Source organism: Gymnoscopelus braueri (genome assembly GCF_963280865.1).
Source record: "Gymnoscopelus braueri genome assembly, chromosome: 6".
NCBI lineage: Eukaryota > Metazoa > Chordata > Actinopteri > Myctophiformes > Myctophidae > Gymnoscopelus > Gymnoscopelus braueri.
In genome coordinates, this window is record NC_137607.1 from 24,089,020 (window position 1) to 24,115,176 (window position 26,157).

General features: G+C 40.9%; 1 protein-coding gene across 2 annotated transcripts in view; it reads left to right on the forward strand.

Annotated features, from left to right (window-relative positions):
* Positions 1-1,416: 1,416 nt before the first annotated feature.
* Positions 1,417-26,157, forward strand: part of znhit6 (zinc finger HIT-type containing 6) — a 50,837-nt gene continuing 26,096 nt past the window's right edge. Inside the window, exons 1-6 of one of the 2 annotated variants that reach the window (XM_080430729.1) lie at positions 1,417-1,482; positions 1,523-1,647; positions 4,625-4,690; positions 8,794-8,900; positions 9,122-9,207; positions 10,720-10,820. In XM_080430729.1, coding sequence (XP_080286855.1) covers positions 1,477-1,482; positions 1,523-1,647; positions 4,625-4,690; positions 8,794-8,900; positions 9,122-9,207; positions 10,720-10,820 — 491 coding nt within the window. In that variant the 5' untranslated portion in view covers positions 1,417-1,476. Of the gene's footprint in view, positions 1,648-4,624; positions 4,691-8,793; positions 8,901-9,121; positions 9,208-10,719; positions 10,821-26,157 lie in introns of both variants that reach the window. The other variant, XM_080430730.1, reaches the window with a different exon arrangement.

A 26,157-nucleotide genomic window follows, 5' to 3' on the forward strand; every position in this document is an offset into this window, starting at 1 on the left:
CAATTCCGATACCATCCCATATGATATGAAGGACTGTATGGTCCCTTCAAGGATTTGCAGTGGTTCTGTGATGTAATTTTTTTTAAACTTCTGAATTGTTTCCACACAGTTTTAGGGTTAGGGTATGCAGAGATCTCTGATCTACCATACCCTATCTCCCCTATCATAATCTAATAGGCAGATTGCAGAACGAACCCTAAAGATTTTGGTGACCTCCACAACCTTTTCTCTTGCACCATCCTTTGGCCAACATTTCTGGTTGAGTCTAAGGAGCGTGTGTGTGTGTGTGTGTGTGTGTGTGTGTGTGTGTGTGTGTGTGTGTGTGTGTGTGTGTGTGTGTGTGTGTGTGTGTGTGTGTGTGGTGTGTGTGTGTGCGCACGCACTTGTGCTTGAGTGCAAGTGTCTATATAAACTAGACTCCATATAAATATTTTAGCCTTTAAAATGCAATATTGGTGAAGATCTAAAGGATTTTCTCATACGTTTTAGCTATCCAGTTCAGCTTGTGTCACTGAATACAATATCTGTCTGCCTGCCAATCTAGTATCTATCTATCTATCTGTCTATCTATGTAACTATCTATCTATCTATTGCCATGAAATATAAATGTGTGCATATTATATGTTTTTACATTTTGCATGGGTCTAAATATTGTTACTTACTTGACCCTTCAGTTGTCCATCCTTTGAGCCAGGTCGTGACCATACATATTTCATGCACTAGTGTGCAGACAGGTCTGAGTACTGTTACTGCGTGTGCGTGTGTGCGTGCGTGCGTGCGTGCGTGTGTGTGTGCGTGCGTGCGTGCGTGCGTGCGTGTGTGTGTGTGTGTGTGTGTGTGTGTGCGTGTGTGTGTGTGTGTGTGCGTGTGCGCGTGTACATTGTGTTTTGACCATGGCTGCATTTCACACTCAGAAACACTAGGGGGCCCCATTGTGCAATTCCCATGCTCAACCGGATCTCTCCTCCACGTGTGGCGCATGAAGCAGCGTTGCCATGTCGGATTATTATAAGCGACTTTTTCTGTAAAGTTGCTTGTAAATATTGGCGGGTGTACTTGCTTATTTAGGCTTGCTTCCAAATGTTTTAATTATCATTTAAACCAGTGGTTCGCAAATATTTTCATGATAATGTTTTACGCTGCATACACGGATTTGTTTTGTGCCAGCTGGGAGAATTTGTGTTGTTAGAATGTTTAGAAAACAATATTCGAATCCAAATTTTCCACATTTTATTGCAAGAGTTTTTGAAAATAGCAGATCTACATCTGCTATTTTTAAATAGCCGATGTATAGGTTTAAAGTGCTCATGTGGCCTTAAGTACTTCTTTTGGGCTAGTTTTCCTAGACCGGGTTGCTTATTTCTCTCACATTATCTGGCAACACTAGGCGGAAGTAGTGTGTTGTTTTGGACATGCTGTGTGCATCAACATCTTCTCAACAACGTGTAGTGAAGTGTCTAGATATATTATAACTCTATGGTAGTGAAGTGTCTAGATATATTATAACTCTCTGGCAGTGAAGTGCAGTGTAATAATGTTGCCTATGACTATGGACTCTGTGTCAACGGCAGAGATACAGATACACGTAAACGACGGGTCGGTGGAGGAAGAGATAAAGGGAACGAAAAGAAAGATCTCACTGACAAAGTAAGTGTTTTCCTTACACCATAAAGGCAATGTGGCTAACTGGCTACATTAGCTTGTCTTACAGCATCACGTTACAAAGTGGTGTAAAGTAACTAAGTATATGTGCTCAAGTCCAATTTTGAGGTACTTTACTGGAGAATTTCCATTGTACTTCTACCCCACTACATCTCAGAGGCAAATATTGTACTTTTACCACCACTACACTACAATTATTTAAAAACTTAAGTTACTAGTTACTTTGTAGATTTTGATTATTATTACAAAACATACATTACCCACTTCAGCCCTATCTACATTTCAGCCATTTAAAAATAGCAAATCTTCAAGCTATGTGAGTTTGTAGGTGAAAGTTTTCAAATAATTGTAGTGTAAAAGTACAATATTTGCCTCTGAGATGTAGTGGAGTAGAAGTAAAAGTACTGAAAATGTTAAATACTCCAGTAAAGTAAAAAATACCCACAAATTGTACGTAAGTACAGTAGTTGAGTAAATGTACTTAAGTTACTTTACACCACTGCTTCCTGTTGTTTTGTGAGTGATGCGTGTCAGTCAATAATAATGTGGGAGTGGGAGCCCAAACTGACATAAATTAAAAAAAAGGGTCACATTAGTCTGTCTGCTTACTCTACAAGATCTCCATCCCCACAGCTGATTCAAATGAATGATCAATGCTTATTATTATCAAGCACTGAAGCCACTTAACAAGCATCATTTAGTCCCCATGCAGAGATGCAGGTGTCACACAGGCAACAGCAGCCAGTAAGAATGAAACACACAGGCGCTTGGGTGGCGCAGTGCCAAGTCCCTCCCTGTCCACCCTGTCCACCACCACAGAGGTTGTGGGTTCGAATCCACCGTGGTGCATCTGGGCCCGGCTTTGTCGTGCGTCAATGCAAACACAATTGGCCCGTGGTCAGGGGATGGAAGCTGGGTGGGGAGGGTGATACTGGTCATTGCACGTACTCTTACGGGCTGGGGCGGCAGGGAGTGTTGGGCGGGAGGAGTTGGACGAAGGCCCTACGTCCTCCCGGTGGGGGCTCCTCACTGGCAGGTGAGTCAGTAGGATACATACAATATAACTGTGACAACACAGAAATATGTGTGGGGAGGAATTAATTGGCATAACGACTAAATTGGTTAGAAAAGGGGGGTAAAAAAATTATTGGCTACTCTAAATTAAAAAAGAAGATGAATGAAACACAGGACAGGAGTTAGGCTACAGCTGAGCAAGTGTCATGAGCCATTGATCATGAATTAAAATCGCTGTGTTGATCTTGTAGGGGCAGGCTAATAGGGCCCTTTTTTATTTCAGTCTGGTTGTTTTCCCACATTATTACTGACTGACACAGATCACTCAAATGAATTGAATGACTGACAACAGGAAGTGATGCCCATTATTTCAAGCAAGGCCTCTTGGGCCACTGGAAGCTCCACTAGAGAATTCAATGCCAGAAATAAAGGGAGTACCCATATCCCACACAAAATGTAGAAGAGATAGAAAGTATATTGAAACCAGGTTAATTGCACCTCTGGTAAGTTATTTGCAGCACTATGGTAAATATAACAATGTAAAACTGCTGTGAATGATCATTTTCATCTTGAAGCAAACAATTATGTTATGTTTTTTTTATCCACAAAAAAAGAAAAAAAAACATCCCGCTATGACCCACTAGGTGGTGTCTGTGTCGGCAGGGACCCTTCGCTAAGTCCCTCTGCCTGCATTTTCTTATTTAACTTTTTGGGGGACAATTATGTGCATTAACCTTTGGGCAGACAGACAGTACAGTAGGTGTGTCACTGAGCTGGGGAGGAGAGGCACGACAAATCCTACTCACTTTGGGTGAGGCCCCTTTGCCTGGTCTAAACTGCTTTCCGTGAGTGTACCAGGCTTTCACCAAAGCCAGTTAGGAGAATCGGGAAGGGTAGTGTGGTGTCACCACTATAAACAATATATTACTAAGAGATAGACTTACCAGTGAACGGGCCCTTTAGTTAATGCTATGGCAGATGGAGGCTGTTCTCCGTACTTTAGGTCGTCTGTCCCCGCACCATATTGCCTTTATTCTGACAGGTACCATTATATCTTGCACATATGGTAAATGGTAAATGGTGCATTTATATAGCGCTTTTATCCAAAGCGCTTTACATAGAATGTGCATTACATGCGTTACACTCACCCATTCACACACCGATGGCGGAGGAAACCATGCAAGGCACCAACCTGCTCATCGGGAGCAATTAGCGGTTCAGTGTCTTGCTCAAGGACACTTGATCCACTAACTCTGAGGGAGCCCGGGATCGAACTGGGAACCTTGCGGTTCCCATCCGGCCACTCTACCGTCCACTCTACCCCTGAGCCACTGCTGTCCTTTCACACTGTATAATATCATACTCTGTAAGTTGTCTACATGTCTGCACCACTGTCATCACGACAAATGACTGCACTTTTATTGACCTTTAAAAAAAAAAACATTTTCTCCCAGATTAGACATAGCCAATTCCCCCCTCTGTACAGTGGTCCCTGTATCTGGCAACCCCCACTGTTGGCCTGGGAGGATGTAGTGTAGTCAACCACATGCCTCTAATAGACATGGATTTGCCAGTCATTTCTTTTCACCTGACAGTGAGTAGTTTCACCAGGAGAGCGTGGTGTGTGCAGGGGTTCACATTATTTCCCCCAGTTCCCCTTCCTGCTGAACAGGCACCCCAACCGACCTGTAGGAGTCGCTCTTGCAGTGAGAAGAAGACACAATCCCCTGCTGGCATCCCACCCATGCACACTACACTGCCAATTTGTGTTCGTAAGAGCTCCCAACCAAGCCAGTGGCTCCACTTTTGAGAATCGAACCTGGGCCTATGTGGTGGTTACTGAGTGTTTTACCTCTGCACTACCTGCATGCCCCATTATTGTCCTAGCTGATTAAAGTGAATCTGATTAAAATTGATTCTGATAATGATATTTTTTTACATCCAACAGCTGTGGTGTATGTGGATCTGAGGAAGCAAAGTATAGATGCCCTGGCTGTCTCAAGCAATCCTGCAGGTAATGCTGCCAGTTCCATGGAAATCAGCTCAGTTCTTTACTTGCAGCACCATTCTTTTTACCAGCAACTTTTACAAATGTATTTAGCTATTTCTAAAACAGTACTGTCTGTTTTGAAAGATATGTAGCCCTGTGTGTAATCTGTGTATGGTTAAGCTACATGTTTTCCCCCCAAAATATACAATAATAAAAAACATTACACATGATGTAACCTACAGTACTTGATGTTGGATGTCTCCCCATTGCAATTAGAACTGCAGATTCACTCCCAATCTTCCACCGTAATCTGAAGACTCATCTTTTCAGACTGCACCTTAGCCCGTAACACTTGCCCTAGCCTCGACGACCCTGCAGGCTTATGCGAAAAGCCAAAATGTAATTTAGATAGAATGTTATGTAGACATATTCCAGGTCATTGTTAACCTGGCATCCTATAGTGTGTATAGTTGCAATGTACAGATTATAGATTTTGGGGATATTCTGCTGTTAGACTGATAGGGTCTAGGATTACCTATGATCCTAGATGACTATTTATATGCGTTTGATGTATTACCTTGTGTTGTCCTTGCTTACTGTAAATCGCTCTGGATTAAGAGCGTCTGCTAAATTCCTAAATTGTAATGTCTTAGATAAAGACATGTAAAGGCCAGACCACACCAATGCAACTAGTCGCAACTCCTGGCAACAAAACAGTTTTAAGGCCAGTCCACACCAATGCAACTCCTTGCAACTGCCATTGGGGATAGTGGTTGCAAGTAGTTGCATGTTGCAAGGAGTTGCATTTGTGTGGACTGGCTTACAAAACGAACCCTCTAATGTACTGTACATGCTTCTCACTGTGGAGTATTTGGAACATTCTGAGCTATCCATGTAATGATGTAACAATTCGGTGGAAACCTAGTGTCAAAAAATGAGAAATGCCAGCTGGCTCTTTGAGGCTACCAATTGCTGCTTTTTTATTTTAGAGCCTGGCTGAGAACATATCTCCTTCCCAGTATGAGTACACTGAAGACGGAATAGCATAGCCGTTATATAACTTGCTTTAGCTGTAATAAGACCTGACTTTGATGCTGCCTGCCTGCTCCAAGGCTTTTCCTGCCCCCGGGCTGCCATTAGGCTGAGATGATCTCCCCCAGGTGCTTACCAACCATCTCCCCGTTTAAACACCATTTTATAGGGATGTATTATCGGTGATTTAAAGACAGCCTGGACCTTGGTTCCTCTATCGTAAGAAATTATTGGAAATCTCACTTGCAGCCAAGAAGGCAATAGTAAAACTAGCCCTTAAGGTTATGAAATATGCAGGCCATGTTGAGGGGAAAACTGATTACTGTGTTAAAGGATGCTATTGGGTTTATGTGTTAGTCAAGGGTTTGTGATATAGCTTCATTGCTTAGTACAATAGGTCAAAGGTCATTGCTTAACTACTTGAACCATTCATAATTATTGACAAACAAAGTCGGTCCAATTTTTTTTTTATATTTTGAAAATGTATAAAATAGGCCTGTGTTAAGATTATTTTAGGGTATTTGTGCTTTATTGGACATTGTACAATGGAGAGCAACAGAAAATTGTAGAGGACGGTATGCAACTAAAGTCATATGCTAGATATACACCATAACATTTTCATCTACAATACACCCTTGATGAAGTAATGAAGTTAGTGCCTGCCGTCTTGCAGAAGCCTTAGGCAGGTATCTGTTGTTTGTAATATAGATTAAAATGAAACTGGTTCACTCAGACTTGGATGGATAAATCCACCCCGAAACAGAATGTTTATATTATTCCCACATCATTTTAGACAGTGCAGTTATTGTGATCATGGCGTCTGTAAACAAGAAACATCTCCCACAGTGAACACAAGAGCCAAGACTCTTGATGATGTCATTAAGAGACAAATCCTCATAACAAGGAGCCTAATGAATCATTATACATTAAGCATTTCTTTATGGTTTAGCATCTGTATCTCAGTTCGCTGAGACTGCCATATGACTCCAACAATGAACTGAAATAATTATGGCATTTCAGATGAAAATCAATAACGATTGTGCAACAAAAGGTTAAAACATTTTCTCTGTTGGCTCTGCCTGTAGAAACTCGATTTTTATGATTCAGTTATTGCTATGTTTTTGTTTTTACTGATGTAATGTAACGTTGCTTTGATGGATTGCCAGCAACATGCCACTGATAACATTGATATTCCATGGCCTGTTCCTTGAATTCTGTTGCTCTTGAGGCTTTTACAACTCAACCTTCAAATTCTAAATGGCTTAATGAAGGTCACACCTGCATATTTCATTAAGATTTACTGGAATTGAAAAGGGGGTTGTCTGTCCATTTCTCATATGACTCCCTATTGTTTTGGGCATCTTTCAGCATTCCTTTTGCATAGTTTCTAGGGTTATGGTTTTTGTGAGACTCAGACCAAATGCCTTTCTCTCAGCAAGTGTCTGAATTGGATCTTTCATTGCTTGGATCAAATCTCAAGTGTTTCTTTTTAATGAACCCTTGCATAACAACACACAAATCTGGCAATTTCAGAATAATTGCATCAGTGACATTCAACCTAAGGAATAAAGGGAGGGGGGGGGGGCGGGGACCCATCAAGCAATTATATTGAAGCAGCCATTGCAAGTTTTTAAGCCTGTAGGTTTTTTAATATATTCTCTTACTTTAGCATAAAAGAAGACTAAGACTCACTTAAAATCCATGCTACAGTAGCTACACCATAGAGCCGTGACTGCAGTTTCCGTACCCTTTGTTGCTCAAGGACACTCCGCCATTAAGCCAAATGGAAGCCAGGGATCAAACCTGGAACCATAATATTCATTATCAGCCCTGGTGGTGGGGTTTTCCTCCTTGTTAGCACTAATTATGAAGCCCCCCCTCCCTTTTGTTTAGGGGATAGGATATGGTTGGATGGATTTGAACATCAGCCATAAGTCAGCCCTGGTGACTGACAAGCATACTCCCAGGGTTTCAATCTGTCAGGGAGGGAGTGCCACGTGACACAGAGACAGTATCCCACAGTGCACCAAGATATTTCATGACTGATTTTTGATTTACACCTTCTCGTTAGATTCGGCATTGGCTTTCCAATGACCTAGATCCCTAGAGAGTGAAAAATGGCGTTCTGCTCAGGAGGATTTCCAGACCCACTGTTACATAATACTGGACCTTTTTAATTTCAAGAACCCCAGTTTGATATGGAATGCATTAGGTCACAGACCCCTATTTTTTTTAGATTCCATTTGTACACTCTGACTTACAGACCTGTAAGGGTCCATTTGGTTTCTAATTATCATCATCATTTTGCTGGGGACCACCTGGAACCACCTCAAGTTGAGAGAACCAGTGCTCCTCCCAACAACTGAATCATGGAAGAGATGCTTTGAAAATTTCCTCCATGAACTTGAAATACACTGACATTTTCTGCTAGAGCTTACTGTAAAACTGTGCCTGCACACACACACACACACACACACACACACACACACACACACACACACACACACACACACACACACACACACACACACAGCCCAGGACTTGGATACGGACACTCGCTCAACTACAAACACTTCAAATTAATTTGTGAATGAAAAAAAAAATGCTACTCAATTCGCTGTTGCTTGCAGCAGGTCAAACCTTTCTCTCGCTCACGCTCGCTTACGTTGCCGTATGTCAGTTGGTGCATGTTTTGCTTGTTGGACACAGACAGTGAGTGGACTTTGAACAGAGAACGAGAAGGTTTGATTTTGTTTATGGACTGATATAGCTCATTTTGTGTGAATAATAGGGAAGAAAAGAGGTTGCTTCCAATCCGAGTCTCTAAATACCTGCAAAAACCCACTTGCCCGTTCGGGCAACCAGAAGGCAAACTCCACTTTCCCGTCTTGTTGTTTTCATTTTTTTGCTTGCCCCGTGCAATAGGGCAACTCATTGTGACAAGGGTCTATGCCCTGTTCAGTTCAGCCTTTGAGCCTTATTGTATTTTTTCATGCTCTCCTAGCAGGTGTTCATTAATACTTTGATGTATTGTGTATTATTAGACTAGAAATTCTACTAATACAATTGTAAACAACATCCCTCTCTGCCTGCAGCTTACTATGTGTGAAAAAACACAAGGAAGATTCAGGATGCAGTGGTGTCAGAGACAAGGTGGCCTTCGTGGCCCTCTCTCAGTTTGATGAGATGAACCTTCTCAATGGTGAGGTTTTATCTTTCAGCTGCGTGTTTGCTTATTTTCAACCCAAAGACTATTTTGGGGGCTATTGTTTGTAATGCAGCACTCACTTTCTTACTTTTTGCAAGTATTACAATGTGAAAATGATCAATAGAAATTTATATTTAGTGGATGTTAAATGAAAGGGAATCACTATACTTCTACTAATGGTGTTTTTTTTTACCATGGGGTCATTTCTACCTTAGACTACAGGTTTCTGGAGGACACCGGGCGGATGGCTGATGCTGCCACCAGAGACGCTCTCGTTCGCAAACCCCGCTTCAACTTTCAAGTAAATCACTTGTTTTTTAACAGACTCATGTTAAAGGACCATTACCTCTGATTTCATGACGACAAGCATGCTTTATGTGGGGTAGGGGCCAATCGTGGCTACTCGAGATCTCTGACACACAATCCGATCATCGTGGGGTGGCAGGAGTAGGAGGGGGTGAGGCTCTGTTACGTCGCGCACGGAGCGGACCAGTGTAATGCCAGGTCTTTTCACACAGGGAGTGACACAATGCATGTGTACTTGCTTGGATCCATAGGGTCGCACTTCGCTCCTCATGTGAATAAACAAGGGATGCGCGTCGCATAGCAAAAAAGTTCGAACAAAATTAAGTAAGTAAGTAACAAGTTACAACACCCTTAAACTCTGGCAGCGGGTGGCTGTGTGCTTGAGACGAGCACAAATGCGACAGTCTCACGGGATTGCACAGAAACATCTATAAATGCACAGCAGGTAGATTCTAGAGATGTTTGTAAAATGTTAATTCTCATAGTAAATTTGTTAAAATCAGCTTCATATCAGTGTAGGAAAAAACGGTGATCATCCCTTTAATTGGTTACCTCGATTATTTAAAAATCTTAACCACAAATGCTTCAAATAATTTAAATATCTTTTTGTATATCTCTCCATGTTTTTATGGCTGCTCTGGTAATTGTGGCTTTCATTATAATGGCTCACTGCTATCGCTCCAAACCACAGACATCCACTTGCATAAGATGCATTGCCCCTGCCAGGTTTCACCTGTGTCGCCATTAGTAATGCATGTTTTCTCTGCGGTTTTATAGGCGCTGTCTTCCTCACTGGTCACAAATCAATCAACCTTAATGAGTGGGATTTTCACTAAGAGAGAAATGTTTTGGCACATGTCATCATGACATGTCTGGGCTTTGGGTTTATTCCAGAACTTTCCAAATGCAATACTCTCTTATTAGATGCATATTACTCTAATTGTCTATAAATCGTTTTTTTACTGTCCCTCCCTACACGCCAGTCTTAAGTCATTAAGGGGCTACAGTATATGAGTGCCAGAAAGGGAAGGCTATCTTTTCCATTCTAGATGAGGACAGTAAGAACATCAGGTATATAATTGAGCCTTGAACTTTATTTACTGATGCCAGGTAACCGCAAATATATTGAAACCGATATTTCGAACCAATAACCGACTTAATCTTGCTCATGTAATTTAATTGAATAATTGAGAAGCAGGTTCTTATATATCAATGAATTTACACTAAATAATTATTATATAGTGTATCGACACAAAATAGTTTTTTTTTAATCGACTAAATCGATTTGTCTGATTAAACGCTTAACCATATATTATGTATCGTTGCAAAAATAGCCTGCAATTTTCACTATTAAATAGTAGTTAAATCATATTGTTGAGCCCTAATTAGAACCTATAATATATACTATGGCATAATTAAATATAACTATGCCATATTCTACTACATGATTGATACCATACCATAAGTTACTGTACTGTACTTTACTCTTCTCTGTCCTCTCCATCAGTCTAAAACGCTGTCGGCCGCCACGAGGAAAATGAACATCACTCTGAGGTTTCTTCCTGCCACCTTCTCCAAGAGCAGAGAAAACTCCACCGTCTTTTCAAAGTAAGGACACATAATCTATGAAATGTCATCAACTTTTTCAGCCTGGCATCCAAATTTAGAAACTTGGCATTGCCCAGGGAACCAGGCTCATTCAATCATAAGCCCCCTTTCCACCTTTCCATCTCAAATCCCAATTATGTCCAAATGTTATTTCATCAGATTACAGTACATCTGGCATTAAAAGAACACTTCACCTTTTTTATATATCTACATAAGTCCTCATTAACGCTCACCGTATTTCTGACCACTCACTCTGTGTCTCATAGGCGGGCTATGGCTAGGTAAAACATTTACCTTTTGATTATTTAATTGATAGGGATTTCAAATGATTATATTTATTTGATGTACTAGTACTTGCCCAAAGGTCATGTTCAGTTGCCCAGAAAATGTAAATTGTGCAGGCGGTATGGGCACAGGTATGCATACGTACACATTCGTGAGTGTGCTTGTGTAGTTTATCCCATCAGACCTGAGGCCGATTCTAAAAACGCCTTCTAAATCCTTACAGAAGTTTTCTGAAAAACTTCTAATATGTATTAAAAAATTACAAAACATGTATTTTGCTATATATACTGTACATATAGCAACAGGAACCCCAAAAGGGGTTCCCGTCCTGAAAGGTATAGTTACAAATAGGGGTTCCCGCCCAAAATGGGTTATTGCACCACTTGTAATAGTGAGGTTCTCCTCACGTGTGCTAGATTACATTGTACTCTTTAAAGCGATACTGAACTTTGGTAGAACCCACTGTGCTGCTACAGTGCATGTGGACATTTGATCGTGTTTATGCACTGATACATCTCATATTATGTGACTAGCAAACGAGAAGAAAAGTCACATATTGTGTGAGTAGCTGCTTCCCAGTACCTAAAACACTCCAAAAAGAAAACAAAAACAAAAACCCACTTGCCATTTCACAGGCAACCAAAAAGCCTCCACTTTCCTGAATATTTTTGTTTTACTTGCCCTGGGTAGTCGGGCTAACATTAGTGTCAACCACTGGATTTGAACCCACAGTTTGAGAAACCAGATCCTTGTAGTTGATTTATCCTCCCTAAAACCTGATCTAGTCTCGGCTATTTACACAGTAAAATCCTCAGTGTTAAATTAACTGTGAGAGTCTACAAATGGAACAAATGGACCCTTCCAGCGTTAAATTTAACACTCAGGATTTGACAGGTTAATTCTTTACTTGTTCTTCTCTCCTGGACCAAAAGGGAAAGACTGGCCAACAAGTGCCTGGTTGAGGCTTGATGTGGTGAAGGTGTGTCCACACCTGGACTCACATAGGAAGTGGTAGAAGCTGTTCTGCATAGACCTACATAAATAAACCAAAAGGATAGCTTTTCATTCATGACAGACGCTGGCTATAAAGTACTTAAGCACGCTTTCACCACACGGTTTCACCACAAGATCAAATAAGATGTATAACCAAAGGTATTTTGTACACTTTGAGTTGCAAATGGATCAAATTAACTCTGAGGATGTTTTTTTTTTACTGTATATTTGAACAAATAATGATCATGTATGCAAAATGCATTAGTAAATTTGATTTGAGTTAGAACAGACACAACAGGTGATGGGACATAATTAAAGCAATAGTTTATCTTTAGGATTGTAGGGAGATTTACCCAAGCAAGTTAATCTTTACACTATTAATCTTGTTAACTGTGTCAGGTGTTAATACTTATCTAAACTCAAGCACAGGTAATCCAGCTAAATTCTATGCTGTTTACTATGTCTGTATAATCTCTGCCCATATCTCCCTGATTAGACATGTTTGACTTTGCCACAGGATGGCACTCTTGTTGAGTTTTAACCACTTATGTGGTTCTGTCTGCTGGCTCCACTATTTCTCCTAAGGGTCTCCAAAGGTTATCTGTTCCATGCATGATGATTGAGTCTTGCTAAGATAGTGGACATGCACACATCTGTTAGACGACTGACAGACTATTAGCCTGAGGCAAGGCAACCAAGGCCATCAATGGAGTTAGCATGCTAGCCTCTGATAGATGGAGGTGAGCTGGTCACTGAGCACATTCATGATTGGCTGCTAATATCACAGTTTGCAACGTATTTCACAACAGCTATTTAATAATAGCAACAGGGGTTCTCCAAACAAGTTCACGGTGGTCTTTCCTTTTATACCTGGTTGTGCTCACTCTCTTTCTCACATTTATTTTGTATCCCTCCTTAGACAAGGAAAAGTCAATCATGATAAATAATATTATAATATACGCACGCACGTGTACACGCACACACACACACACACACACACACACACACACACACACACACACACACACACACACACACACACACACACACACATGGACTCTATACAGGTAAATGGAACAAACCATGCAGAAGGCCACCCAAGTCCAGGATCAAAATGATTATTGGACACAAGCCTGTTTCTGGTTGGCACACATATGACCAGTGTCCTATGTTGATTTATCATCTAGCATTTTAGTTGCTTGAATACATTTTACAACAAATGCACAAAAATCTCTGCACGTTTGTCTATAAATTAGGGCATTAACCAAAACGTCAATGTGTCAACGTCATTAACACAAGTCGACGCCCACCAGGAGAAGTTGACAGTTTGCGTTTTTATTGTATTATTATTATTAAGCTATTATTTTTTTGCTCCTTGTGTGTGCGTATGTGCAGAATGCAAACTGGATGTAGGATTGGGTATTTGTCAAGGACAGGAGTGATTATTCCTTTTTCCAACTAGCAGTGTAATGAATGCTCATTTTGTTTTTCCATGTGACCATTGGCAGTTCTCAGATTTAAACATGAATTAACTAGGGCTGGGACTCGATAAAAAAAAAAAATCTAATTAATTAATTAATCGCAATTAATCACAATCAATATTTGACCTGAGAACAGTGAAAAGAAATGTTTTCAAATGGATTTTGGCATACGTCTTTAACTCATTCAGTGCCATTGACGTCGCCGACGTCACGTTTTTATAAGCCCAGGGTGCCAATGACGTCGCTGACGTCATGAAAAAAAAAATATATACCGGTATACCGTATTCTAAAAAAAAAAAAGTTTTGTTTTGTTTTTTAAAAAATGTTCAGAACCCAAGATATCATGATTTGAAGATTTGCTGCTCCATTCACTTCTTGTTTAACATCTTACTGAAAAAGGCTGTATCTCGCTTCTTAACACATTGGGTGCCAGAGGTTTATTAAAATATTATACTTTGAGTGCCAGGACTTTTTAAACATTTTGAACCTTTTTCAAGTAGTCACAAAATATTTTCAGTGATCACCGTCCTCACGGTGATCCCCTCATTACACACATACATGTCTCGTACAATCGGGGGGAAAAAATTTAAAACATTCGGAAATCCATTCCATAGTTGCAGCCATTTGAAAATAGTTAAATTAACATTGTAAAAAAAAAAAGTGCACAGGAGCCGAGATACAGGTTTTTGAAGTCATAAGTTAACCAGGAGGTGGATTGGAGTCTAAATCTTGTAGGAGTGATATTTCCTGTTGCTGTGAAGGAAAAAAAAAAAAATAAATAAAAGAAATTAAAAAAAAAAAAAAATATTTTTTTTTTTTTTTTTTTTCAAAAACCGTATATATACGGTTTTGGCACTCAACGTTAGTATGCGCAAAACCGTATATATACGGTTTTGGCACCCAATGTGTTAACTCTCTCAGTGCCACGCCCCGAGATATCCCGAGTTTTTCCCGAGTACCCTCCGTGCCAGCACGAGAAATCCCGAGTTTTTACTTTTGACTGTGGTCGCGCTATTCTGTTTATTTTTCATGATCACTTTCGCTTCCTGACTCCTTCAGACTCATTGGGTTCCGGTTTCATGACGCAGATTCCGTTTCCGGTTCAAATTTTTTTCCCGCGGTCATTTTTGGCCAGAATAGGGAAAGTCACGTTTTTTCACACGGTATAAAAAACGAACGGAGAGGTCCACGTCTACTCTCTTTGGTCTGGGTGACGATCAGTCATCGTAGTCGTGTATCGCATCGTAATTTAGCCCGATCAGCGATTGTCGAAAATGTCAACATCCGGTTATGACCGGATGTGACGTGAGCCTGTTTGGGAGGGGGCGAGTGAGCCAGCGAGGTCATCAATGTGTCGATTTGTTGCTCTCTACTGGTAGAACTGTATTATGGGTTTAAAAACCCAATCAGATTATTTATTTGAATGAAAAATTACAAAATTTAAAAATTAAAAAAAACGCAAATTTCTGGCACTGGGGGAGTACTTTATGAAAATACTCTTGGCACTGAGAGAGTTAAGCACTTTTTTTTTTACAATGTATTTTTGGCTCTGGCACTCGGAGCCAAACTGCCAGAAATAAGTCGGGCACTGAATGAGTTAAGTACATGTACTCAAGTACAATTTTGAGGTATTTGCACTTGACTCCCGAGTATTTCCAATTTCTAATACTTTTACTTCTACTCCAGTAACTCCACTATATCTCAGAGGCAAATATTGTACTTTTACTCCACAACAATTATTTGACAACTTTAGTTACTAGTTACTTTGTAGATTTCGATTATTATTATAAAACATACAGTAACCATGTGAAAATAGCAGATCTACAAGCGCAAGGCATTGTGAGCTTGTAGATCTGCTATTTTCCACCACTGGAGGCTGGTAGAGTGTGTTGTTGTTTTATAGTAGTTTAATTAATTATTAATCAAAATCGCGCGCATGTGACCCGCACCGCATCGTGTACTGAACAACTGATCCGACCGACACGGCCATATATAGGCATATATGGAGATCTGGTTGTCCAGAACCGCAGAACCGACCACGATGCCCATATATGGTCATGCGCATATATGGGCCCCATATATGGGTCATAGACTGGTATAGTCCATTTTCACACGGTGGCCATTTTGGAATTTAACATTGCGTTGCTGTGGCAACTGGGGTGGCATTTCATTGACTTAATGGCAATATGGCCGCCGTGTGAATATGGTCTATGGACTCCATAGTTGGGCATGCCTGATACGGAACTCCATGTATGGGCATAAAAGGGTCACAGACAGACAGAGGGTACAACGGGTACTCTGGCAATGGGTGCAGTGGGTATTTCGTAACCGGAATGGCACACGTTATCTAAATCTTAAATGCTTTCCCTAATTTTTTCCTCCCGTTTCCAGGTTCTCTTTTCTTTTCCATTTTTCCTCAGTTTACTTCTTCAGTACCACCGGTGGCCTTGCCCTGTCATGTTTGACACATGTTCTCCTGCTGGGACAACCTTCTGTCACTCATTTCCCATTTCCACTGGAGACAGAGCCGCAGTGCTCTCCCCCTCAGTGGAAGAATAAACATTTATCCTTGCACTTTACTAGTAAAAGGTGGAGAAATGGTTACCAAATTGCATATTGAAAACTGTGAAATGTCATGGGACGACTCTGGGTGCCAATCAGAACGGCCACTGAATGAAACCTTTGTCATTACCCCTGCTGTTTTTTACATTTTCGACCCCCCCCCCCAAACATGCACAGTCTTCCATCCTTAATATCGACCACTTTGACATGTCTGTCTTTGTCTGGTGTTTTGTAGGCAGCGACTTAAATATTGTTATTAGCCTCACTCTACTCTCCTAACACTGCTGCTTCATTGTGCCTTATCGCCCATGTCCTCAGCCTATCAGAATGCTTGTTACATTCCAAAATCACTTTCTGCCTAAGTCATTTTTACCCGCTTGCTGAAAGCTGGCGGGTCTACAGACAGGCTGGGCCACTTGACACCTATGCGACACCTATTTGTCATTGGCTGTCCTGGCTGTCCTTCACTACTTCAAGCCAATGGGGACACTTTCCCGTTTAAGCCAATGCCTCTCCTCCTTTGCAGCACCCGCCTCCCCTCACTTCAAGCTATAGCGGATATACAAGGGGGCCTGGGGACCCCCGCAAAGCAATCACTGGTGGTCCGAGGACCCCCACTGGGAGCCTGAGACTTCCCCATACTATGAACGGCTATGTTGCGCAAGACCGAGACAGGACGCTAATGATTGACATTAAAACCAAAGAAATGATGTTGCTCACATGTTGCAAACACAGCAGCTATTGGTGAGGGCGGCTCCAGCTAAACAACAGGCCGCTCGATGTTCGTTTGTATGGAAGAATTTCACTGTAGATGTGGACAAAAACAACGGTGGAGTGACGAGGCTAGTCGACGATTTTAGCATTGTTAGCTTGACGTCAAGCGTCATGGTTGAACTTACACCTGGTGTTTGCATTTCTCCATTTACAACTCGTACATCTACATAAACGTTCAGATTTCAAATATAAAGTGCTTATCTCATGGCTACGGGTGTTATAATTATACACGGGCCCTCATAAGTACCCGTATCTTCCGTATCGTTGAATAAACAGCATTTTGATCCGATTGGTGGCCATTGTCTCCGTTTTTCTCAACTACGCGGCTGTAGCGGTTGGGGGGTGTATGCACTCTGATACATTATAACTCTATGAGAAAATGGCCGCCGATCGGAATAAAATGCTTTTTAATTAACAATACGGAAGATACGGGTACTTAGACCCACCCGAAATGACGTGTAACATCCGTGGCCATGGGGTAAGCACTTTATATTGCAAATCTGAACGTTTATGTAGATGTACAGGCTGTAAATGAACAAAGTGCAAACGCCATGTTGCAGTTCAACAAAGACGTCACGACGACAGTGGTGGAAAGTACCTAAGTACATTTACTCAAGTACTGTACTTAAGCTCACATTCGACGCGTTGTGAGCTTGTAGATCTGCTATTTTCAAATATTTAGTACTTTTGGTACTTCAAGTACATTTTGATGCCAATACTTACTTAATTCTGGACTTTTACTTGTAACAGAGTATTTTTATATTGCAGTATTGGTACTTTTACTTAAGTAGAGAATTTGAGTACTTTTCCCACCACTGCTTATTTGGCCTTGCTTTCAAGACTCTTTTTGAAAATAGCTGATGTATTTCACCTCAAGTGGCGAAACTGGTCGTTTCTTTTGGACTTGTTTTCATAGACCTCGTAGCTTGTTTCTCTCACAGCACAACACCAGCACTGGATTTTATCAATACATTTACTTACATCGGCAATTTGAAAATTGCCGATCTACAAGCATGCATTGTGAGCTTGTAGATCTGCTATTTTCAAATAAATATTTTATTAAATCTATTATGATGATGATTACTTAATATGCTCAATTTTTTTTTTAATAATTAACCAGTTGAGGTACTTTTACTTAACTGGAGTATTTCCAATTATCAGTACTTTTACTTCTACTCAACTACATCTCACAGGCAAATATTGTACTTTTACTCCACTACAATTATTTGAAAACTTTAGTTACTTTATAGATATACACATACAACACTAGCACTGGATTGTATCAATACATTTACTTACATCGGCAATTAGAAAATTACCGATCTACAAGCATGCATTGTGAGCTTGTAGATCTGCTATTTTCAAATACATATTGTATTAAATCTATTATGATGATGATTACTTATTATGCCTTTTTTTTACAACACAGATCCTCTATGGGGGTCCCTGGCACTAAATAAAGTGGACAGCTGACTGAAAGGTGTCAATGGGGGAGTGATTAGAGGAGTGGCTAGGCTGAATAAATTACCCATTGTTCACGCCCATTACCTGGAGCTGAGAGGTGCTCCGAAGTGACAATTCTTTAGAAGGGATTATCTCAGTTTGCACTATTATAGATAACCAGATTCAAATGATCACATCTTCTTCAAATATGTTCCAATTTTGAAAAATGCCAACTTGCGGCATAAAGCATTGTACCCAGTCACATATAACCCCCCATGCAAGATCTGTGTGAATTTGGAAAATATTCATACATTTTCAAAACATTTTTTTCCCAGATTTTTCTAGCCGATCTACGAGCTCACAACGAGCTTGTAGATCGGCTATTTTCAAATATTCAATGTATTTCTATATAGGTTTAAACTTTAAAGTGCTTGGGTGGCCTATATATAGTCGTTTCTTTTGAGATTGTTTTCATAGACCTGGTTGCTTATTTCTCTCGCCAAATCTGGCAACATCGTTCAGAACAGAGGCATAATCCTCGGACGTTCATAATGCCACAGAGTTAAAAAGTATTCCAGTCTTGATGCTGACGAACCTTTATGTACATGTAGACCTACTCTATAGGCCTAAAGTAAGTGACAAAGGAATTATATCCCCTCATACCTGCAACCTACAAAGACATAATGGCGTGCACATGTTCTAAATGTTTTAACAACACCCGGTTGCATTGGCTGGGACATTCTGCACAATGAGCCTGCCGCAAGCGGGTATATTATGACTTTGTCATTTCTTGTTAGTCAACTTTTTGACTTAGGCAGAAAATATTTTTGAATTTAACAAGCATTCTGATAGACTGAGGACATAGGCAATAAGGCAGGGTGAATCAGCAGTGTTAGGAGAGTAGAGTTAGGCAGAAATAAATAACGACAGATAATCTTGACTTAAACCTAAGTAAAGTAAAATCTTTCCTGAAAACCTTAAAAATATGACTTGGGCAATTTTGCTATGAGGCTAACGATAGGCATCTTGGGATGGGGCAAGTTTATGTAATGTTGGAGACCCCCCCCCCCCCCCACACACACACACAAAGAAAACACAACAACAAACAGCAGATGGAGAGTATTAAGGCCTATATATCTTTCTATGAGATGGCACCATTACATAATGTAGCTCTTGAGACATTTTGTAGATTTTCAAGACGTGGTAATATTGTGCACTTAAAAAAGGACTACGTGTAATTCCCTTGATTGCGCCAGCTCCACAGAGACACCACGAAGAATCTTTATGCTTTTGCAGTTTTAGGTTTCCATATGGGACGCTTCAGCCAGCTGTGAGACTGTATTTCTCTTGTTTAGTCTGCTGGGTCCCACTGTACTGTAAGTAAGTCTCACTGTGGATGGCTTCCAACCTCCCACACAAGTGTCCAGTTCACAGAACAGCAAGTGCAAGCATGGAAGGGATGATGAAAGCTATACAATAAATGGCTGTGGGGGGAAGGTTTAGATAGAGAATGGGTTTCAGAATGTACCAAGTACATAATATATAAAGCAGATGTGTAGCAGTGTGACTGCAGCTGGTTAGCGACATATCCATGCAACTCACATTGCCAAAGAGAGATCATTATTGGCAGACGGTTGACGAGGAGGCTTTCATGGCTAGCTATGGTGTGTGTGTTTTCTCATCCCTCCTCTCCCTAGTGACTAATTTCAAAAACAGGGCACACAGCAAGGAGATTGACAAGAAATTACAGGCCTGTGTTGGCTTTCCAGCCAGCCCTTGGAGGGCAGCTATGTAAAGGCTTGGCAGAGCATTGGCTGTAGTTGTGTCATGGAATCATCTTTTCTGTGGCCTCAGAGTGCCATGACGGGGCACTTTTACCCCTTTTGGAGACACTGCAGAGTTGGCTGATGCATGCAATTTTGTAATTGCTTGAAAGAATTGAAAATAAGACATTTTGTGACATGGCTTAACTGGAGCCATCTTCACCTGTTAAGGCTGTGGCTCAGGAGGTTGAGTGGACATTTGGGAACCAAAATGTTTCCAGTTCAATTCCTGTCTCTTTCCTGGCTTTGTTAAAGTGTCCTTGAGCAATACACTGAACCCCTAAACTGCTCCCAATGAGGGTGTTAACTTGCATGGTTGCCACCACCATCGATGGGTGAAAGAAGTGTGTGTTTGGGTGAATGAAACGCACATTGTAAAGGGCTTTTTAAAAAAGTGCCCTGTCATGGCACACTGAGCCCACGGAAACGATGATTCCATGACACAACTACTGCCAATGCTCTGCCAAGAAATGCAGGCTATTTACCATTTCATAATGTGGAAATGAGAGGGTGGGGTGGGTCTCACCCACTGTGCCCTCTGGTGATGGTACACCAATTGAAAAGATCGGTCGGTTGAAAGTTGTGAAAAAAAGTTGATGAATGCACCTCTCTCTACACCGCACCAACAGACGGCTACTATGGTGCTAAAAATAGCCTATGGCTTGATGTGCTTTTCAACAACAAACACATGAACATGTGCATGCTTGAATCATTTGAGAAATGATGAAGATAACTGCAGCACTACAGGGTGCTTAGGGCATGGGCACAAGGTTATCTGTATTTTTTTAGATTTTGGTATTTAATATTGATTAAAACAATAAACACTGCGTGCCTGCAGTAAGCAGCAGCGCAATGCACACACGGCCATATCATTTTACTGTACTTCAACTAATGATCAATATGATATGTATAGCTAGAATGATTAGAAAAAAATGGCACAACAACCTTCCATTTCTGTTTGAGGTAGGATACTCGCCACACAAGCCTTGCGCATCCGCGAAGTAATCCAACGTTTCATAATCATCATTGTCGATTGATAAAATGGCCAATTTATCCTCCCTGTGTATCCAATGTCCCATGAATTAGTTGGTAGAATGAGCATTCGGGTTTGCAATGTTAAAAAAACGAAAGTGAAAGCTACAATACCACCGCTATAGTGATTCTACAGACCTTTTTTGCTTTAAAGAAAAGCAGGAGTAAGTGCTTTGGTAAGTTAAAGATACGGCATGTATACTTCGTTTTGTTGCAGAGAAAATCTGACCAGCTGGTGTTTGAATGAGACCTGCCACACACGTGCAGGGTTTGGTGGGGAGACACCTTAATAGCCTGTGCAGCTCAGAATAGGCTGCACCAGTACAACCTCACCCACAAAAAAACATGTACCAACATCTCTTGTACTACGTATATGCATTTGTGGAATATGGCAGATAATGTAATTTTAACCTTGATTGTGGTCTTGACTTTCGACCTTTTCAGCTCAAAAGTGAATCATGTCTGCGGGGGAGCCTATTGATTATTCGCACCAAGTTTCATGAAAATGAGTTATTTTGTTCACAGTCAGACACGCACAGATAGGTATACCCTGCCATGCACTGCTGTGGGTAACAGTTAAGTTAATGTACGTCATGTATTATGATGCCTTAATTAGCATGGTTCCCAATTGTTTTAAAATGGGTAGTCCTGTAAACTTCTCGTTCTCAACGGGCCGGAATATTAAAGCCCGACCCGAATGAGTTGGTGCCCATGTCTCATGATGTAAATATGACTCACCAGTCACCACTGTAAACGGACGATCAACAAAGATCGGTACTTCCCCTGTGCATGGTCTCACGTTACAAACGTATTAATCCATAAATTCCTCGGTTCGTCTTCCACAATAGCATCAACAATCAACAAGTAGCTTCGTAACTAGACTTCCTGTTAGTACATACGTATGACATTCCTGTCAGTACATATCGCCTCTTCTTACTGTCGGAGAAGAACAAAACACACACACAAAACATTCCCTGCTCCACTCCGTTCTCACTATCTTGTGCGTTGTTATCCTTCTTTAGCGCAACCAAGGGTACACACGACACTTGTAGCTTGTATATCTGCTAATAATAAGAATTAGGGGTGTCGGAAAAAATCGATTCGAATACGAATCGCGATTCTACTGTTGGACGATTCAGAATCGATTCTCATTTTTAAAACTTTTTTTTTTTTTTTTTTGGAGGATCTTGGATTTACCTTTGTGTGTTTACATTATTATCAGTTGATAAAATGATAAAAAGATCCTGAAATCCTATGTTTATTTTGAATCGAGAATCGTTAGTTTTGAAAAAATCGATAAAAATCGGAATCGTGACCCCAAGAATCGGAATCGAATCGATTTGTGAGATAGCAGACGATTCACAGCCCTAATAAGAATACACATTTCCACAATCCGAGCCCGACCCGAATCGACCAACTTGCATAAATTGCACTGGTCGGGTCCAGGCTGAAATTGAGAACTCTGATATCCAAGTTGCCATTATTTGATGTTAACTGCGCAAATGTAAGAAAAACTGTAAAATATGATGATAAAGTAGAAAGAGGACATGACAATGTCAAACCTTTAATGGAATCTAACTGCAAAAGGATTCTAATGTAAACCCCACCCATATGATTATGCAAATGGGGATGAACCCAGCCTAGTATCTACAATGTTCAGAAATGTTATTTCTGAAACCTATTTCTGTATTTTTCTGCTAAAGAAGGAGCCTTCAGGCAGACACATTTTCCTGTAATATTTCTCTCCCATGAGCCTCTCTGATTCCTCAGCTTCTGAGCCTTTACAACGTTGTGGCATTAGATGTTGGATTAGTGTCTTGCATCTAAGAAAGTCCTTTAATGTCTATCCAGAGATATTTAATGATTCTTACCACCCACACGTTGGCATCTACCAGCTCACGCATAGTAGATGCAGAGGACACATGGTGACAAGAAGGCCTGGTGGTACACCATTTATGTTGGATCTGTTCTCTCCTAAATCCACCCAGATGGAGTTCTGCTCTGCCCGACTTATCGTCAAGCTCTCCAGTCTTTGTTGTTAAGGCTACCAGTCCAAGCCACTTATTTAGTTAGCACAGCTAGTTCCTGTTTACAAATTCATCCTCCAAGGCTGCATGTCTGACCCCCCCCCCCCCCCGCCTTAACTCTGTGAAGAAGCGCAGGTCACGTCCTGAAATGGCAATGATAGGCATGGTGGCTGCAGAAGGCTGTGGCTATGCATTTAGAACCAGTATAAATGTCACCCTTGAGCAACCCCCAGAGGTTTGAAGTCAGATGTGTAGGAGACATAAAAGGAGTACCCGCTCTGAACTAGACACCACTGTGTTTTGTAAGACTTCCCAGGGTTAAGGCTTCAGGGGTCAATGATGAGGACCACTTGTCCTTTTAATCCTTTAGATTAGTTAACACATTGGGTGCCAGAGGTTTATTAAAATATTATACGTTGAGTGCCGTAAGGTTCAAACCATTTTTGAACCTTTCTCAAGTAGTCACAAAATATTTTCAGTGATCACCGTCCTCACGGTGATCCCCTCATTACACACATAGAGGTCTCGTACAATCGGGGGAAAAAAAATTAAAACATTCGGTAATCCGTTCCATAGTTGCAGCCAGTTGAAAATAGTTAAAAATACATTGTAAAAAGAAAAAAGTACACAGGAGCCGAGATACAGGTTTTTGAAGTCATAAGTTAACCAGGAAGTGGATTGGAGTCTAAATCTTCGCAAAATGATATCTCCTGGTGCTGTGAAGGAAAAAAAAAAATATATATATATTTTTTTTTTTCTTTTTTCAAAAACTGTATATATACGGTTTTGGCACTCAACGTCAGTTTTTGAAAAGAAGTATATATACGGTTTTGGCACCCAATGTGTTAAAAGGCAAACTCTGATCCTGAATCAGCACTCACACATCATGATGGTTTGTGAGTGTAGCTCGAGGGCATGCCATGATTTTTCTTGCTGAAATATCTGAATATTGTGGTTACAATATCTTTCCTTTTTGCCGGACCCAGGGGGTCTGGCTTACATGAGGCTTTGTACCTGTTTCGTCCGTACATGGGCATGGTCACTTTGTCCTTAGGCCCCAGCCATAAAAGTCTGTCCCCCTTTCGTCCATACATGGGCATGTTTTGTACTGTTTTCTCCATACATGGGCAAAAAACAGGTTTTGGTCACTTTGTCCTTAGGCCCCAGCCATAAAAGTCTGTCCCCCTCCATACATGGGCATAGACACAGGCTGACACGTCATGTGAAGTCTGGGTCTGGCAGAACCAGGTCTCCTGGTCTTGTTACATAATTCCTCCATTGATACTTTGTTTTCCGTTGTTTAAAGATATTCAAATATTTGGTAGGCTGACACATCATTGGCTTTTTTGTTTTCTTCCAAACTATAGGCCTACCTCAAGGGCTTCCAGTTGTCATAACAAATTAAGTCCAGCTTTTTTAGCTATTTTTGCAAACTAAATACAGCAGGGTAATACAGTTAGTCAGAGAGGGATGGCGGCCATTATAATGCCAACATGGAGTGGTGGAAACATCAGTCACTTGGGAAGTGAAGAGAGATGACCTCTTGCATCCCCAGTATTCACCGCTGGCTTCTGGATATGGTTTTAAACCCCAATGTTTTTCCCAGGGCTCTGAGGTTTCAGACTCTTTGAGTTGCTTTCCCCTCTTGGAATGGGGCAAAATAAACAGAATTTGTATCTAGAGCACACAATATTACTTCCAGAGTCTCAAAGACGCTGTTCATACGTTTTCTTGGCTACCCTGAACAATTCAGAAATCTGGACTACATTCCTCTTCTTAAGAATCCAGTTTTGACCCTAGTAACGAGCAGAAATATTTACAATGTTTGTTGTTCCGTTGCACAGTAGCTATGAGAGTGTTTTCCCACTCTGTTTTGGCCCCCTACTAAGCCTTTTGTTGATAGATAGGTTTAACTCTTGAGCACACGGCCAACAACTAGAAAAGGGCGCTCCACGAAGTGCATATCTCCACCAGGCTGGTTGGCCTACCCAGAGCATTGGCGTGGCCATGGGGGTGGCCGAAGGTGGCACGGACCACCCCCAGGAATTTGACGTACCACCACAGGTGCCCCTCATTATACTCTGAAAGCCCACACTGAGACTACCCAGAGTGAAAACTGATTATCATGGTTTTCTGAGCGTCTGAACATTGCAAAATGCGATGGTGGTGGCTCCTTTGGTACTCTGTACTAGAGTATTCAACATGAATACATCATTCATTCAACAAGCTCCATTTGCAGTTTTCATGAAAGGGAAGAAGAATGCAGATGGAAAGTTTGTGTGAGGAAAACAGGACAGAAAACGGGTCAGATAATCGCATTGTTCCTAGTAGAGTAAAGATGATAATGTACTTACGCACATGCAGCCAGATACCCCAAATAGTCATGAGAATGCCATTGCCAATAGTATGAGGCAGGTTTAAAGAGGCAGCAGCATATATGTCAATAGATATGTACATGATAATATACTGTATATTATATGTACATTATAAAAAGCAGTATTTAAGTAACAGGTATGTTTACCTGTGGTTACAATGTAGCAGCAAAAACAGATTACAGTTATAGAACATGTGTTCTTGTGCAAATAGACTTACATGCAGGTAAAACGTAAAGGGTAGTAGCTCAGACGATGGGTTTGTAATATTTTGGCATTTTTGTCATCTCCCGCAAACGTTGGAAGCCAAATTATAACCAATCAGTATGGAATACAAAAATGTATATGACACATGTTTATTACATTACTCCACAGATTATTTATAGTGACTTGTTTGAGTTTCGGGAGTATCAAAAAGCATGGTTTGAAATAATGGAAAATGGCAGAAATAGGCATGGCCTATATGGGGAGTTGTCATCATCCAAGAAATCCAGAGAATTCTGTATTATAGCGACCTAGTGGGCTGGTAGAGCGCTGCCATAAGG